General features: G+C 43.9%; 1 protein-coding gene across 2 annotated transcripts in view; it reads right to left on the reverse strand.

Annotated features, from left to right (window-relative positions):
* CLMN (calmin) overlaps positions 1-15,770 on the reverse strand; it is a 73,659-nt gene extending 57,889 nt beyond the window's left edge. Inside the window, exon 1 of one of the 2 annotated variants that reach the window (XM_059850247.1) lies at positions 15,590-15,770. In XM_059850247.1, the coding sequence (XP_059706230.1) occupies positions 15,590-15,671 (82 nt within the window). In that variant the 5' untranslated portion in view covers positions 15,672-15,770. The remainder of the gene's footprint in view (positions 1-15,589) is intronic. The other variant, XM_059850246.1, reaches the window with a different exon arrangement.
* Positions 15,771-18,714: the final 2,944 nt, after the last annotated feature.

The following is an 18,714-nucleotide window of genomic DNA, read 5'->3' on the forward strand; positions in this document are numbered from 1 at the left end:
TTTATGGCTCCATGGTGCTGTAAATAAATGCTGAACCTGTGTTTTAATGGTGGCAGGTGGGCAGCAGCTGTTGCTGCTGAATGCCCTGCAGATTGCTCTCACAAGGGAAGGCACTGAATAGCCTGAAGATACCATTGTCTGCAGCAAGCGTTTTCTTTCATAAACACCACCTGAAAAAAAATCAACCAGCCAACCAACTGAAGAAGTTATATGTTGGAAACTAAGTAAAGAAGTTGTATGTTGGAAATAAATGATGAAAAGGCTTTCCTGTGCCTCTGCTCTGGGCATCAGGCTGCCAGATTTTATGGGAGGGCAAAAAAAGACATTACGTGATCAGAAAGAGCATGTTAGAGAAAGGAAAAGCAGGACAGAGAATAAAATGCATAATTCGTGGCTTGTGAAAGCCTTGAGGCAAGACCTTTTGGACTTGCTAATTGCTTTGCTGAGAAATAGGCCAGAAGCCATAAGAACGACTCCTACAGCTGGGCAAATGATTGCATAAAGCATTGCAACATCCACCCAGGGGCTTCCACATCACCCCTCTTGCACAGGTGTGCTGCTGGCTCACCTGGCAACATGCCAGCCCAGGACAAGTGCATGGGCTATCAGGCTGATCCCAGGATCTAGATGTAATTCTGGTATGTAGCTCTGTGCATTCAGGTTTTTGAACTGCAGGCAGTACATTTATATAAACTGGCTCCAGCCACTCTGCAGCCCTTGGAGGACCCTCACTGTGTGCTCAGAGCCTTAGCATGCAACCCTGTGCACGTGAGATAGGCAGAGATGAGCAGTTCCCCCACTGCAGGAGCCAGATTTAGCCTCACTGAGCTCAATGGCAAAAAATTCAGTGGGTGCAAGATCAGATCCCAGTTGCAGGCAAAGAAATTGATATGACAAGTAGGAAGGATGAAGGCAGCTTAAAAGCTTATAGTTATTGAGGTTTGCCCAAGTACATGGTTTGGTGGATTTAAGAAATGAACAAAGCATCAAAATCTTTTAGCTTCCTATATTATAACTACCTCCTCCTCCATGTTCCCAGTGAGCAGCTTTGGATTTTTTCATCCCAGCAGGCAAAATCATAGGATTTTCTCTACCTACATGTTCAAGTCTCTCCTACTGCTATTCCCTCATTTCAGAAAACACTGCTCTAGCCAATTCTGTGATAATATCCTGCTGACCACCACCAGCCACCGCTCTTCTTTGGTAAACCTCACCAGAATTTTGCCTTAAGGACATAAGAAAGGCTTTGCTATTGCTGTTTCAATTTTTTTACCAAATCCAGTAAGTAATCCGCTGTGTCTGAAGAAAGATGGACTTGCCCCCAAAGCGTAGGGATCAGGCACCTTCCTTCTACACCAGCTTGTCCAGCTTCCAGCCCCTTCAGTCCCCTTCCAGCCCCAGCATGTTCTTGCTGTCCTGTTTTAACTGTCTCCCCTCACAGTGGCTTTAGAGAAGTCTAACCTCTCAACTGATGCTCTGAATACATTCACAGAAAAATCTCTATTTTTGCCCTTTCCTGCCCCTTTGGTATTATTTACTGATGTATCAAAATGATCATAAAAACTTATTAATAAAACACAGATCTGTATCTTCCATAAAGCAACTTATCTCCATGAGACTGCAGAAGTAAAACTACTGAAATCACAAGAAAATAAAATCTGTCCCTTAATTGTACTTTGCTCAGTCATATTACATCAATTAATTTACGGAAGCAGATTAAATTTTTACTGCTAATATACTTATTTTATTACTTAGAGATGTTCCATCTATTTCTCAGTGCCAAGAGTGCTATGAAAAGAAAAAACTTTACAGAGATGAAGAAAGAATAAGATGATGAAATATCCCTGGTCTTGACAGGTTTCAGGGGGAAACCATCAGTACCAGCTTGTGAGTACAAATGAAGCTATCAGTTAGTGGTATAAAGTTTCAGAGCATATAAAACACTTTTTTTGTAATATTTCAAATTACATAATGAAAAAAAGATTGCTTTGCAATACTTTCCATGTAAGAACCTTAACTATTATTCCATAAATATAAACGGAGTCACAATGAAGGCAGGAGAATTTAAGTAGCAGTTCAGACGTCCATGGTGAAGTACAGTGAGGCTGAGGATTCCCAGCCTTACATCAGACTAAAACACCGTTCCCAGCTCTACAGGCAAATAACCTCTAAGCTACTTTATAACTGATGTGCAACGTGATTCAAACCAAGCTGCAACACACTCAATGGGCAACTCTCTCCTACACCTTTTATAAACCTGCCTGTAACATTTTATCTCTTAACGCTTCTGTCCCTTAGGTTTTGATATCTTCAAGGGGCGTACAAGGAATTCACAGGAATTTCCCCAAGTCCAGAGGTTCCATCCCAAATAAGCCGATGAATGTCGAAGCATACAGAAGTGAAAGTGGGAATAACAGAAAAATGTCACTTAATCTGTGAGTTCCACCTTCAATAAATGTTGGTAGCTCCCACACTGGATGTAAGGTAAATAAGCATTAGCAGGAAGTAATGTTTGGTGAGATGTATTTTGTTCTGTGACCTATCCATTTGGTCCAAGAGAGAAGGCAGTAAAAGCAGGATGGGTCCATTGCAATCACAACAAAAAAACAGGCTTTCACTTCATGCAAAGAATACTAGCACAGATGGTGAATCCACATTTTGCAGGAAAATCCATGTGCTTCCACATTAATGAGACATGGGTTAGAAGAACACAGCATTATACACTGTCGTCATTATGGCAAAAGTGATTTGTTGTCCAAGCTTAGGTGTCCAGATGGTACCAAAATACTCCAAACTTTCTATAAGCACAAAGCTTTCACTATAATTAAAAAATGGTTTCAGAAAATATACTGGTTTCCCTGAGTATTTCTAATTCACTTTTAAGTGCTGAACTTGCCATGTATTTTCCAGTACTCGCAGTACTTTAACAAGAAGGACAAATACACATTGGAAAACCTCAAAAGGCAGAGCTGGGGAGTGATGGCACAGGAGAAGGGAGATGGGCAGAACCATCACATTCCAAAGCGCAGAAAAGAAGGAACCAAGAAGCCAAGAGCTATATGGTGCTTCCTTGGTGGATATACTAGCAAGGTCTTCAGAAAAGAACTGGTCTCTGGCCATGCAGGATGTCACAAAAGCAGAATTACAGAACCAAGTGTTCCACATTCAAACAGTTAAAAATACCTCCAAGGAGGAGCAATGGCCCCTTCTGATTCAGATCGTGTTTAACCCCCCTCTGTCCACAGGTTTATCCATACTGGAACAAAAACAGCTGGATTTTGTAACTAAGTTCCATTATTAGCACACTATTTTCTGATAGAAGCCTCAAAAATCTTCATAAAAGCTTGCAGTGAAATCATTGCTTTATTTTCACTTCACTCTAGCTGACTCCCACAGGTTAGACTGTATTTTTTCTCTTCAAAGTAAATTGTACAGCTTCTCTTAAAAAGCTTACCTTTGAAAAAACAGTCTAGAAAATACCATGCTAAATTTGACAGTTTTCCCTTACATTTCAAAGCCAGGGAAGAGTTTTTTTCTGGAAAAAACTGATATCTTTTCTACTCAGGAAGCCTGAAAATCTGCTGCATAAAAAAAATGAGTGGAAAGAAAAAGAAATAAATAAACTGCCAGGACAGTATGTGGGTGGCAGGATTCAGTCTTTAATCTGACAGGTGTATGTCAGCACTTCTTCACAATCAGACACCTATAAGGGATCTGCTTGTTTTCCTCTTGTTATTGTACTGTTTCCTCAAGAAAGTGCTTGTTTTTTAGGTTAGCTTCTTGCCAGTCTCCTTGTCTGATGTCCAAAAAGTGAACAGATTAACAAAAAAAAAAAAAAGGTGATGCCTTTCTTCATCCATGTATTTGCTCTTCTAAGTGTCTCAAGCAAATTCATCTTGAAATTTAAAATCATGTTGTCAACCATGCAGTAGACAATATGGTCCAAAGACAGATTTACAGACTGGTAACCAAGGAGCAGACAGAGAAGGTGGCCGCTCTGCTGATGGATATAAATAGTAAAATCCTAGTCAACAGGATATTATTGTTCTTTGGGGTTCCCAAAGAAGCCTTAAGTGATGGATCAGCTCCTACGCACACGCTGATCCCAAGCCAGTGCCCGTGAGCAGTGGGAAGAACCTGCCCAGGGTAGACTCGGGGCTATTTCAGGACTTACCAGGCCTCAGCACTTCCCATGCTCCGGTAGAAAACAGATTGAGAAGTTGGGGGAAAGGTGCCCAGCAAAGCACCTGTCATTTATTCATTCCTCATGGTTTTAATAACTCATCTCTAAGAACGAGACTAAAACAGCAATGCTTCCCTCTGCTCGTGCAACGAAACCAAGCCTAGATGGAGATGACCAAACAAGCACCAAAGAGCTTGAGAAACTGGGAATAGAGAAAAAAGAAGGAAAGGAATCTTCCAGGAGAAGGTCAGAATGGCTTATTTATCAAGCTGTAACTCCACAAGACACCAGCTGCAATTTGCTTCAATTCAAGGCAGCTAACGCTCTCAGATATCGCAGAGCTTCCATTAAAAACCACTTCTAAAGGTTAGGCAATTAATTGCCTCATTCCTCTATGACCTTTGCAGTAAGAAAACACAGAATCTGATTGCTGTCCTATTTCTAATTTTGTTTTTATTAACTCTCTGATTTCTTTCTCTTGCAGAACATATTCCTATGATCACCCAGGGCAGACACACATCCCTCCCTACATTCACACAAGATAAAAATGCCTCATCCATGCCCTTGGCAAGCTCTTCCTTAGTCTTCCTCTCTACCCCACCAAGCTCTTTCAGACTTGTGCACAAGGCAGACAGGGTTTCAGGACAATGGATATAGCACTGCTCTCTGTTAAAATAACATTTGGGTGACTCTGAGAACTGAAGAGCATGAATTGACAGCAAGTTCATGCTGGGACAAAATTTAATCTGATTCATTTATGCATGTGAGCAGAAAGCTTTTATTAGCATACATTTCTCAAAGAAAACAAATTATAGTTCCTGGAGATGCTCATCATTAATTACCCTCTTCCATCTAGCAGGAAGTTTTCTTCCTTCCCCAGCTTTACTTTAGCTTCTTTCTAGAAACACACACTCAAAACAAAATAAACAAAACTTTTGTAACAAGCTCAGTGAACTGAAAGCATAGTACAAAGGGCCAGAGGGAGCACAGCTAATTTGGATCTTAACTGAGGTAACTCCAAAGCCCTTGAAGGAAAAAAGAGTTTTTACCTGAAGATGATAACTGGTAACTCATAGAGATGATCAAAATGAGACATCAAAAAATACATCTTCACAAATAGGGAAAAAGTAAAACTAAGCAGGTTTATTCCATTCTACAAACATTTTGTTCTTCTTTCATTTAAAAAAACCCAAATCGAGCCAATCTGAAATCTGACTGCAGTTAACCTTCACACCAACTGGTGAGCACTGCACAGAACACCAGCAAGCACATGCAAACCCAGAGGGGAACCACCTGCCACCACACGTGAGAACACCACGTACTGGGCTGAAAGATGGGGCTGTAGCTTCATGGCAATTATCAGCTTGTGAAGGTTTCTACAGAGAAGGCAGTACATATGTAACATGAATTGTTAGGGGACATTGTTAGCTTTTGCTGTAATACAGTGAAAGAGAGAAGAAGGTGTGAAGAAAGGAATTTGCTCAGGTAGTTCCAATGGTCACCTTGAAAAGAGAATACCAAGATTCAAGGCCTGCTCCACCAAAATTTTCCATTTTCATACATGTCATTAGAAAAGCATGTCATTAGATTCTCTGGATAACTTAAATCAATCCTCTGGCTTTCCTGCGTCTTTTATCCTCGAGCCTAACTTAAGGGTGTCTTCTAGAGAAATACATTTAAACCATGAGACACTCAGACACTAAAAAAATAGAAATAAGTCCCTGCTAGAATGCAGCAGGAACACAATTTCAGTCAAAACAAACACAAGGCAGTAGGAAAGAAAGCCAATGGGCATCAATATTATCTGAGTACCAGAACTCAAGTTTGGACTCTCTCTGTAAAACCAGAATTCCTAAATGCCACTTCCACATCCATAACAACCCCTTCATTCTTTAAGGATGCTGCATGCAAGAATAAACACGTGAAGCAGGACCAGAAAGCCAAGAAGAAGTGGGCAGCCCCCACCGATCTTTCTGTCACGGGGCCATCACATTAGCACATTGCGCTGTATTTTCCATGCAGCTCCTGTGTTTAGGCTCCAAAACTGATCATTAGTATGATAAATTAAATGAGTGGAAACTTTGGCTCAAGGTGCCCAAACTGCTGCAGCTCTGAAGTCAGTCACTCTTCCTAAGCTTTGGTTCATTAGTGAAATGAGAATATAAGAGGTCAAGTGAACATCCAGTTCATAATTAAGTGCCTAAATGACAAAGCTGTTTACTGGCTTGAGTGACGCAGCAAGGGGGTCCCATCAGCGCTTGCTGTGGGCATCCAGACTGCTTCTGCAACTGGCTTTCCTAATCAGCCCCAACATAAAAGCAAAGGACTCACTGTGCATGAAAAGAACTGAGATCCTGGATGAAAAAAACACTGCTCTAGAGCCATCTGTGGAGGGGCAATGAAATAATGCTTCGACCTTTCCCAAAATTAAAGGGTGTCAAGGGCTTGAAAAGTACTAAGATCTGACCAGTTAAAACAAAATCTGAGTATAACTTGCTGTGTTAATTAATTTCCAGTTTTGAGACAGATGAATATCAGCTTCCCAGGCCTCCTCAGCTACACTGGCATCTCTCAGCACCTGAGAACAGCCCCTCTTGGCTGGGTGGGGACAGGAAGCATGCACTGTCCTTCTCCTGCAGAAATGGGCTCCCATCCCCAGGATCAACCCATCCACCACTTCCTGACTTCACAGGAGTCACACTGGTGCAACCTTCAAATTCTTAAATTAAAATAAATTCTTGATGACTGATACTGTCAGCTGCAGCTTAGACCAAGGAACTTACAGCATCCCTTAGCTGTGCTAGCAACCAGAAGATGGTGCTTCCTCTCTTCACACACACAGTTGTTAAATGAAAACCTCCTATCTTTTTTAATCCTTTTGATAAGGATAAGGGAACACATAACATTTTGAAGTTTTGAAAGGCCAACATTTAGTACATCAAAAAGACTGTCTACCTCCACAAGAAGAAATGCAGTTTAGCCAGTAAAAATTCATACTCGGTCTTCTTTCCAACATCAATAACCAAACAACTTCGGCAAGAAGACTGAGCGCAAGTTCTTTTAACCAATATCCACTCCCTTAACAACTTTTTTCTCTATAATGGGAAGAAACAGAAATGCTCAGGCAAGAGTCTAAAACTTCAAATCACCCTTTGTCCTGTATCCAGAGAGATCTTAAAAAAACCCAAACAAACAAACAACCAAAAACCAAAAACAACAACAACCAAACAAAAAAACAAACAAAGAAAAGAAAAAAAACAAAGAGAGCAACAGGAACGAAATGTTGTTCAGTGGCACTAATCATCAGGCCAGGAAGTCCCCTACACAGCCTGAAACCTGAGAACAAGGAGAGGGACCAAATGTTTCCCAGCTACTCTTACCAGTTACTCTTGGAATTACTCAAGTTTTTACCAGAAACAGGCCTAGGGAGTACCTTATCAAAAAGGGAGAGTCAATGGGAATTTTGTCTCTGAAAGATCATCTTCTCATTTGGGTAGGATTTTTATGTCTCACCAAGTTGAAGTATGACATGCAAATACTGGCCACAGTCCCTCCTGCACTATCTAGATTTCTGAGGAGCACACTCTTCCCCATGGGCCTGCTTCTGTTTGCTTTGTTACTCTCCCTGGGCAAACAGCCAGACAGATTTATGTTTCATTCCTTGTATTTAAGACAATAAGTCTGAAGTGGACATTTCATACTATGTTATTTATAAATGCTGTATCTTTATTAAGTTACAGCTGCAGTTCATGTTTATCATGAACATCAGTAAGAGCCAGAAAACTTTAATCATGTGTCCAGATGCAGTCATATGAAGGATCAGATTTTAAGTTATCTTCATTGGCACTGCTTTCTTTTGTCACAGAGCCAGGTCTCTCTTGCCCTTCGTGTTTCTCACTGAGCCAAGAGAAGCATAATCAGCCCTCAGTTGCGAGCTACCCTGACTGCATACACCAAACACCTACTGACATACATTAGGGGGTTCTTAAAAGGACTGACACAAAATGGCAAAGTACTTCTTTCTGGCCATCAGTGCACAGCAGAAAGACAGCCTGTGCACATAACTGCTCCCTCTGCTTTGGCTGCAGTTCAGAGCTTCAGCTGGAGTCCTGTGAAATGGACACTTCAGGCTGGGATATGGCTCCCACAACACATTAATAACACATGGCCTCCCAGTCGTCAGGGGGTTTAGTGCACTGTTACGTGCATCTCTTGAAGAAAACTTAGGAAAAAGGGGCTGGAAGAGTAAAAATGGATCTGGGGCATTCCTTGGGTATGGGTAAAGCATCTCTGACCTTAGCAGGGCTCAAGAGGAACTCAGACATATGGAACATCTAAACTGATGTGTTTCCTGGTAATGGACACTACAGAAGAGCAGCTTTGGACTCTACAAAATGCACTCATCTCCACAGTCTTAATTATGATAAAATGAAGATCCAAAAGGATGAATGCATTAAATATAAAAAGGACTGGTATACAAATCTTTGTTTTAAAAATGAGCTCTGTGACAACATATTTAATGAACATTTATTTTGTAAACAACTGGAGTTATATTACCATTACACTACAAAAAGAGGAAAAGCATAATGAAGTAAATCAACACTAGATTTGCTAAAAAGTCTAGAAAGGTCTCATTTCTGACTGCTAACAGTAAGAGATGCTAATATTAAAAGTATAAAAAACAAGGTAACTCATTCATCACTAGGTCTGTATTACATTGACCAACATCAGGAGTAACTTTCAAGATACTAAGGCATAAAATACCTTTTAATTTATGTCTGAAATTAATTACTGGAAAAGTAAGAGAATCCCTAAAAGTATTACATTATTATAACAAATATGTCTTGAATCATGCTATCAAATTAAGTAATGGGCACAGGATTAGAGTTATCTTTAAAATGTTTTTGATAACATCTATTCAGATTCAGTGGGATTTCTGGTTTTATAAAGAAATCCTCTGCTTAAAGCTTACCGGTCCACAGGCTTTCATTCTGTAGCTATCCAGGCTGTTGCTATTACAACCATCCCTAGAAGATGCCAATTTAAACTTTTGTTCATGGCTATACAGCTAAAATACAGCTCAGCTCTTTGCACAGAAATATGCAGCAATTATAATGAAGTAAAATTCATCCTGCAATCCTCCACCTACAGTCCCTGTATTTAACTGGTTGGGGAGATATAAAAATAGAATAACAGGTACAGAGACATGTAGAAAAAGACACTTATTTCTTATAAGGTGCTGTGATGCCCTTCACCACCCCAGCACTGATACACATCTCACTGCCTATCTGGTTATTTCTACTCCTGGATACATTTTTGAGATCATTTTGACTTCTACATGACAAGACAGATATTTGGCTTTTTCCCTTTAGACATATGCCCCTAAGAATCATTCTGAAACAACAGTAAGGTTCAACAACTTAGGACGTAAACAAATAATGTCTAAATGGACACTGACAAGCCAAAATGCCCAAGGTTGCTTCTTCTAGTCCAACAGAAGTCTGTCTTTAAAAGTTAAAAAAGAAATCAAGTCATCTCTTTGTAATATTTTCAAAATAAATGCTACACATACTTCAGAAGGCAAGTGACATAACCTTGAAATTGTCCTTAGGAGAAACAAAATTGTTTGAATTTTGTCCAAGTCAAGTGGGCAAAACAAAAAACAAGCAGGAGAACTATGAGAAGTCCATTATATTTTTAAATCATCACTAGTTTTAACACAGTGTTTTGAAGACTGTCATTTTTAAACTATGACTTCAGGCAAGTGACATGATCTGAGGTCTCACCAGCTCTCCTGATGCTGAGACTGGTCAGCACTTGAACAAGAGCTCACCCAGGAAAGACAGAGAAGGTGATGCTGGTAAGTGACAGCACATCAACCCCATGCCTGGAGTCAGGCCCATGCAGTTGCCAAACAGAGTCTCTCTTAAGACAAAGTGTCAGTACACAAGTGAGTTCATGTGACTGGGGAGCTACTGGGCATGATTTGGTGTCATTGCATCCATTCAATGGGACAGAGAGCCCAGACTTCTAATTTGTGAGAGAAATTAGGCATTAACCTTGTTAAAATTGCATGCTGAGACATGCAATCTGCACTTCGTCTCACCTCTTACTGCTCCTTTATTTCAGTGCCTGGGTTTCCTACATCTGGAGCAGGTCAAGTCTTCCCTCCGTGGCTGACAGATACTGTCAGGTAAGAGACTGCCCTTACCAGACCATGCCCACTAGGACACTTGGGTTTCCAGCATTAACTTTTGGCTTCTCATCTCATTCGTGGATCTGAATCTTTATTTTGGGGATTCACATTTATAATTCTCAGTCCCATTTAACTTAACTTTTTATATAGAGTAGGATCACTTTGTAGCTGTACAGTGCTTTGCCTAAGGTTCTCCAGACAATTTAATCTTTCCAAATGTCACCTGAATCTACAAAGATCTCCACTAAATGAACATGCCTCCAGGCAGAATGAAATCTTCCTGAGCATGGTGACAAGTTATAGAAGAGTTAAAGTAATGAACAGTTACAGCACCTTACTTTTGTCAGAATGAATGGATACATTAAAAAGGTTTCCTTCTACTTGTGAAATTTCCATGTATTTGAAAAGCATGTCAAACGACAGCAAACAAGTTGAATGCTGCTGTATCTTGTAATTAAAGGAAAATTATTACTCTCTGTAGTTAAGTGGAAAAGTCATTAAAAATAGGCCTCATACATAAATAAAAAGAAAAGTACAGAGAGAAATGTTTTCAAGACTTACTATAGCACCTGCCTTTGGTCATCCATCAGTGATGCTTAAGCCCCCACAAAGTAAAGATATATAGATATTCTCACTGCCAGAGCTAACTTGTGTGAGTTAGGCATTTGTATTACTTCTTGGGACAGAGGCTTCAGAATCTGTTACCTCATAAGATGCTGAGATTCATGTTAGTGACAATTATAGTTACTACTGCTGCCCAAAGCTTATGAAGTCTAGATCTCAAGGATCCAACCAGGAAGTCAAACAAAATCAGAGAGTGCTGGGACCCTATGACTGAGTGATCCACCCAGAGATATAAACTATGGCAAGGATGGGGAACCAGTGGGGCTGATATTGTTCAGGTTATTTCTTCCAGTCTGTTACCCTTCTTTTTCTCCATTATTTCTGTCAATGCTACAATACACTCCTGTGTAGCCCTCCAAATAGGAGGCCATGTACTCCGCAGCAGAACAAGAATGAGACTCAAGAAAATATTGCAATCTACAGAAACCAAGGAATAAACATGTACAGGTTTCTGTGAGTTCTGGATCAAACCCTGTGTGAGTAGTGACATGACGAGCAGCAGGACCTTGACTTGTCCTCTGATAGCAGAAATGCAGAGTTCTACCATCCCAGCCCATCTACTCTATAAAAAATACACAAAATGAACATTCAAACCATAATTATTTTAAAGTTGTGGTAGCAGCACTTGTTTACCAGAGATGATACATCTGACTGCACAATTATTTATCTCTATATATAATTTCATTCCAAGGAATGTAAGGAAAGATATGTATTGCTCAACACACATTTAGACTACTGCAAAGCACACAACCAACATATCATCTAAATGAGGATGAGGATGTTGCTTCTTTCTAGCAAGTGCAATTCACCACACAAGGAAGTATATTTTTGATGATCCTAAATCAAGATTCCAGTAGGGAAGATTTTAAAATATTCTTGTATTGTAACAAAATGTTCCCAATGGTGTTGTAATGGAAGAAAGAAAGAGGAAAAAAACCATCTCCTGGCAGGAAATTAATTATTGAGCATTCCCCTGCTTGACAATGCGCTCCTACATTCTGTGCAGGCTTTCCATTTTTCTCTCTCAGTATGTGGAGAAATTCACTATGGAGAATATACAACCAGAACAAAGAGCATGAGGGTATCAGTTTATTAAATGCATTTAGAAACTGAACACACCAGGAGGGAGGGAGGGAGGAACTTGGTTTGTGCATCACCACACCTAGTGTTTATTCCTTCTTTATATTCCTCTCTCCTCTTCTCCATTAGATTGTTACTTCTGCTTCTGTTCTCTGAAGTCACCTCTGCTGAGAATGGAAGAATTGTGCCTGGCTTTTAGCATCACTTAGCTGACACAGTTTTAAAATGCCACTTCCTACTTCTAAAAAATAAAATAGAAAATCTCTTGATGGAAAGGGAAACTAGAAGCCCATCATTACATGCCTAAATATCAAGATGTAATTCCATTTTTAAACCATTCTTTTTTTCCACCCCCAAGTCCAGACCATTTAGTAAATTTTGCCCCTTGCTGTCAGTTTTAGTCTCCCTATGACAGAGCTGAAAAATCCACAGTGGCCATAATTTCACACATGACAGAACATATAGTTCCTGAAGCTACTTCTGCAGCCAGCACATGCACCTACAACATCTCAGTTTGGTGGGATCATACCACTGCAAAAGCTTCTTCCTGAGAGCAGACACTTCCCAGTAATTGGCATCTTGGACTCTTCCTGGATGTGGAACAACCAAACTAGAGAGGGAAGATGCAACAGACTGAAACAACATATGCTATCTTCAAATAGAACTCATGTCAGCAATGCTCTATAGCTTAGCTAAGACATAAAGAAGAAATAAGAAATTTGCAAGAGAAATAAACATTTTTCACTTTTTAAAACAGAGCCAGAAAGGGTATGGAGAACTACTACAGCAGATGTCTGTATGATTCCTGCAGAAACCTTAATATCAGCTAGGCTGCCTGGGACCCTTTCTCACTTGAGCCATCAGCACTTGGGCTCTTCCAGCACTTCCAGGCTGGGCAGGATGGCTCAGACACAGCATGGCTGCACTGCCTCTGTCTGCCTTGCACACCTCACACTTCTCTGGCTCTCTGCATCAGCCCAGACGTCTCCATCCCTGCATGCACACATGCCGGTGTGTGCATGTGTTCTTCATATCTGCAAATATTTAGCTGCTGCCTCCCATCCTCTCCTTACTCCTTCTTGGGTCTGTATTAACATGATGGGTTCCCCAGAGACCAGGAGGGACCTCTGCATATGCTAAATGTCCCACTGAATGGGAGTATTCTGGAATAAGACAAACCATCCCTTTGACACTCTAAACACAGATGGTATTACAAGAGAGGGCTGCAGGAGCTGGAGATGCAGCAGCAGACAGGGACCTCCACTGCACGAGGTCCTTCATGTGGCTCTGGGCAGCAGGGCCTGGCAGGGGTCTCTGATGGTGCTGGTGGAAATGCTGTGTTGTCCTCGCCTAGTTTTTCATCCCTTGACTTTCTCGCACATCAAAGCTGTTATTGATTCTGCAACTGATAGAAAATGATACTAGCAATTATTTAGATGGCATTGTTTTGAGAGGAGAAAGTGAATTTTGAATTGTAAAGCAGAAGAAAGTTTAATTACCACATATGAGCATAGAGCATATGCTGCTATTTTACAAGAAACTGTTCTGAAGAGAAGCACCATGCTCTGCCACCAAGCTCCCAAGCGACAAAAATCACACTCTCACGAGTATCAGACTCGCCATCTGTAAAATGTTTTTCATCTCTGGAAGATAATGTGAGAACTATGTGTTACAAATCATATCTTTTGTGACAGCTATTATCACTTGCTTTGGAGCAGCACCTTAGAACAAATGTTATTTCTGCCCTATAAGAGCTCACGTGAGGCATGAAACTTCCTAAAAACCTATTCAGTAGTGCAAGCAAGGTGATAATCAATATATGTTTCAAAATTTCTTTTGGATGATAAGAAGAGAACAGGAGGTCTTTTTCAGGAACATAATGTCAGTCAAAGGAATTTGCTCTGTAGGATGACATTCTCCTACACAACTACAGGAATTTTAGATAAGGCTGTGTGCATTTGTACTGTGTGCATCTGCATTTTAAGTTCCAGAAAGTGAAATTAACCATTCTCTCACAAATGACTGAGAGGCAAAGCCAAAAACATACTGCTCTTTCTAGGAACAGATTACTTTTGTATTCCTTCTCAGAAATGCCCATGAATTAAGGATTAAACTTGGCTTAATGACTACAGTTTTGAGCAGCAAGAGATCAGAGGCAGGCCAGCCATGTGAACGCAGAGAATAGAAAGGGACTGAGAGAGAAGCCAGAAACATAGAGCTACAATGTAACGAGAGACTGTCAAAACCCAAGGGGAATGCAACCTGGAATCAACGGCCCTGACTGTGCTCAAAATCTGAATTTCAGAGGTTAGGATGATGCAGGTCAAAATGATGTGGAGTGACCCCATCAGTAGTTAACTGCATTAATAGACCAGAGCTGAAAGAATGGCTAATTTGACTCTCTTTTCTGATGAATTATATATCTCCTATAATCAATCCAAACCAAAACTAATTTCCAGCAAGTCTACTGCTCTGCCAGTAGACAGTGCCTAATATAATTATGCACAGACAGGAAGAGATAATGACCTCTGAATCAAGTATATTATTTTTATAGAACATGAAGATACATCGCAGTATTATGTGAGCGATTGATTAAGATCAGTATGTTACATTGAACAAGTTGTTCTCTCATAAACCACTTCTGTTTTTTTCCTCTTCCATCGAGTCTTGCTGTCCTTTCCATTCACGAGGAGTTACCTGGTGTGGGGCAAACATAACTTTGGAGGAACTACTACTACGGCTACATTGATACCGATCTACATTCAGAGCCAGGTATTTGCATCCCTTCCGCCGGCACAGCCCGTGGCAGAATAGGAGAGCATCTCGCAGATGATTTATCCAAAAGCTCTGTCCATGTTTATTCAAGAGTATCTTATTAGAAGATAAATTAAATTGAATCCACTGATAGCGGCTTCCCTTCAAATCGCGGACCCGGAGCCGTGCCCTGACCGCGGCCGAGTGACCCCAGATGTCCGCAGGGGAGCGGCGGGCGGGCTCTGCCCGCAGCGGGGTCGCCCCGGCCAGGCCCCGCGGGGACCCCGGGCCGCGGCTCCGCTCCCCCCGGCAGGGCGAGCCCCGGGCCGCCCGGCCCCCAGATCTCCCCCGAGCCCAGCGGAGCCCGCAGCCCCCGCCCCGACGGCCCTCGGGGGAGGCTGTGGGTGGCAGCAGCGCCCGGGGACACACGACAGTGCCACCCCCGCAGCATCCCCAGCGCGGCGGAGCCCCCGCGCCCCGTTCCCGTCCCTGCCCCGGGGCCGCTCGCCCCAGCGCCGGGATCTCCGCGGCCGGACGGGCAGGCGCCGCGTTCGGGGGAAACTTTGGCCCCGCCGACCTTCTCCTCCCCCGGCCCGGCACCCGCGCCGCCCCCGCTCCGCGGAGCTGCGGGAGCCCGCGCAGGCGGCCCGGGGGGCGGCGGGGGAGGAAGGAGCGGCGGGGGAGCAGCGGGGGCCGGGGAGCGGGGCGGCGCGGGGGCGGAGGGAGGGGTTTCTGCGGGGGTGTAGGTTTACCTTGGAGGTTCTGCACTCGGATGTCGCTGATGTGCCCGATGAGCTCCTCGCGCTGGAACCAGTCCCACTCCTGCCCGGCCATAGGGACGCGGGGCCGGGGCCAGGGGGGCGGCGGGAGCCGGCGGCACCGCCACCGCCGCCTTCACCGGCACCGACGGCGGGCGCGGAGCGGAGCGGGCGGGGGGGCGGCCCCTCTCCTCGCCGGCTGCGCCCCGCCCCGCGTCCCTCCCTCCCTCCTCCCTCCGCTGCCGCTCGCCGCCTCCCTCCCTCTGCCCGCCCGGCCGGGGGCGGCGGGGCGGAGCGGGCGGGGGTCCGGCCGTGCCCCCGCCGCGGGCAGCGCCGCGCCCGCCGCCCCTTCCTGTTCTCAGCTGCCGCCGGCAGACCCGGCTCCGCTCCGGCCGCCCCCTCGGGCTCAGGGGGGGACCCCGCTCCCGTCCCGCCGCAGCGCGCCCCATAAAAACGCGTTTATTGCCCCGGCAAGGGCGCCGCGAGCAACGCCGAGCGAATGCCCGCGTCCTCCTGCCGTACCTGGGGACTGGAGGAGGGCCGTCCCTAGAGTAAATGTCATGCACCCACGGCAGCAATGGAAGAACAAAAGTATGAGCAGCAGAGGGGTTTTCCTCGAGGGCATGAAATCAGTGCCACTATACATTAAAAACACTGACAGTTGTATTCTGATTTAGCTTGCTCTTGGTAATCTGTTCAGGCTCTCAAATTTCCTTTGAGGTGAATTCTCACATTGACTGTCTTCATGTACACCGATTTTCATCCAGCTTGGACAGTAATTGTTACCAAGGCCCTTCGGTGTCGCTGAGATTTGTTCTCTACAAACCTGATGAACAGCTTGAGCATTTCATTTGCATACAAAGCATTTCATTGCAATATACCACTATTTGTACCTTCGTGCAGGTAAACAGCAAATTTTGGCATGATCCAGTCAGACCAGTATAGCATCAAGAGCTAGACTAGCAAAACACGTAAGCAAAATCTGCAAAGTTTAATATAAACAAACTGGGATCTAGAAATTGTGGTTCTTTCAAGTCTAAAGTGTTTATGTGATCCCAAGCAAACACTCCACACAACCAGTTGTTTCACCCAGCTCAGGAATGCATCGCTCTTCCCACAGCCTGCTCTGGTGATTTTGCCATTACGACTCAAAATCAGATGGAGATGGTAAGAAAGCAAAGTCATCCCTGAAGCATCTAATAAGGATTCGTCACCACTATAACATGCAGCAGTCAGCTGTCCCAAAATGCAGCCTCCAGGAGTCTGAGGCAGTCTTCAGCTGTTTACGTATCAAGACTGGAAAGTTTTGCACAGGTGTAAGGACACATGAATGCCATGACAAAGAGTTTATAAACCCGAATGTAAGGAGCAGAAAAAACAGCTTGTGGTGAAGAAAAAGCGTCTGAACTCAAATGGATTTGCACAAATCACAATGCCAGGCTTTGCCTTCATTTTACACCGGGAGGACCTGGTTTTTTTTCCAGGCATTATCCAAGTGGGCTGCTAAATGCATCAGTGCTACATTTAGAGGTGGAGCGGGAACTGAGCAAGTGTGGCTGTGGGAAAAACAGGTGAATGACTTCATAGCATCAGTGGAAATACTGTCTGCCAGAGGTGGCTGGAGATCCCTAATCCACGCTGCAGCTCAAAGCAGAGCTACTCCCAGAGCCAGATGGGGACAGCTGAGATTTTGTCCCATTGTATGTGAGCATCCTCCTGGAGCTGGGGTGTCACAAGCTCTCTAAATAGCCTTTTCCATTCTGCACTGGCCTGCTTGTGAGACCTCCGAGTGGCTATTTGCTATGGTCAGCACACCAGCTGGACAAGGGAAGGCTGTATGAGATGCAGGCAAATTAATGATGAGAAGGAAACCAACCTGCAGCCTTCAGCTGCAGACTCATAGACTCACAGATTTGGAATTGCTTGCGATGGAAAAGACCTTTAAGATCATCAAGCTCAGCCATGAAACTAATACTGTCAGGGCCACCACTGAGACGCGTCCCTAAGTGGCACATCTGCAAGTCTCTTAAATATCTTGAGGGATGGAGATTCCACTTTTTCCCTGGGCAGCCTTTTCCAATGCTTGACAACTCTTGCAGTGAAAATTTTTTTCCTAATATCCAATCTAAACCTCCCCTGGCAAAACCTGGGACTATTTTCTCTTGTCTTGTCACCTGTTACTTGTGAGAAGAGAGTAACCCTCCCCTGGCTTGCAGGTGGTTGTAGAGAGCAATAAGACCCTTCCTGTGCCTCCTTTCCTCCAGGCTAACCCTCCCAGCTCTCTCAGCAGTTCCTCACAAGACTCGTGCTTCAGACCTGTCACCAGCTTTTTGCCCGTGTCTGGAAGTGCTCCAGCTCCACAATCACCTCAATGTCTTCCTTGCAATGAAGGCCCCAAACTGAAAAGGATTCAAGGTGCAGGTGCCCCAGTGCCAAGTACAGGAGGACAGTCACTGCCCTGCTCCTGCTGGCCACACTCTTTCTGCTGTAACTCCTTGCTGCCAGCCCCACCTGACCTGTGATGTTACAGCTGTGATTCATTGTCCTTGCAGATGTCCCTAGAGCTAATTACTGCCTTCACCCTCCTCCTTATCCTCCTGCAAGAACTGCCCACCTCCACTCTCATGGTGCTTGAGGTGCAGCCCACGTCACTGACATCTCCAGGCCTGCCAGGTAGCTGCACTTGACCTGCACAGTCTGGGTCTCAGAGTCAGGCTGGGTTTAAGATGTAAATGATTAACACTGTGAACACAGGGAAGTTAAAACTTCCGCTTAGAGAGAGGAGAGAGCCATTAAACCATTCCTACCTGGGAAAACACCTGCTCTGTGTTGCCCTGTACAATAGCAGAGATTGGTGTGGTAGGCAGCAGCACAGGCTGGGGCTGCCAGCTCTTCCTGTGCCAATGGAGGCAAAACCATCAGCACAGCAGCCTGCCCCACTCTTGCCAGCAAGTCAGGCAGGACTTCAGCCTGGGGTTCAGCCTGTCTGCCAGGTCTGATCAGTTTCTAGCCCAGCACATCAATATAAGCTGCATCAACCTCCTCTTACATGAACACCATGGGCCATGAGGTGCTCTGGATGAAAAGCCTGATGCAGTTTCACTTAGCAGGTGTGCAGG

The sequence above is a fragment of the Haemorhous mexicanus genome, chromosome 6 (assembly GCF_027477595.1).
Source record: "Haemorhous mexicanus isolate bHaeMex1 chromosome 6, bHaeMex1.pri, whole genome shotgun sequence".
NCBI lineage: Eukaryota > Metazoa > Chordata > Aves > Passeriformes > Fringillidae > Haemorhous > Haemorhous mexicanus.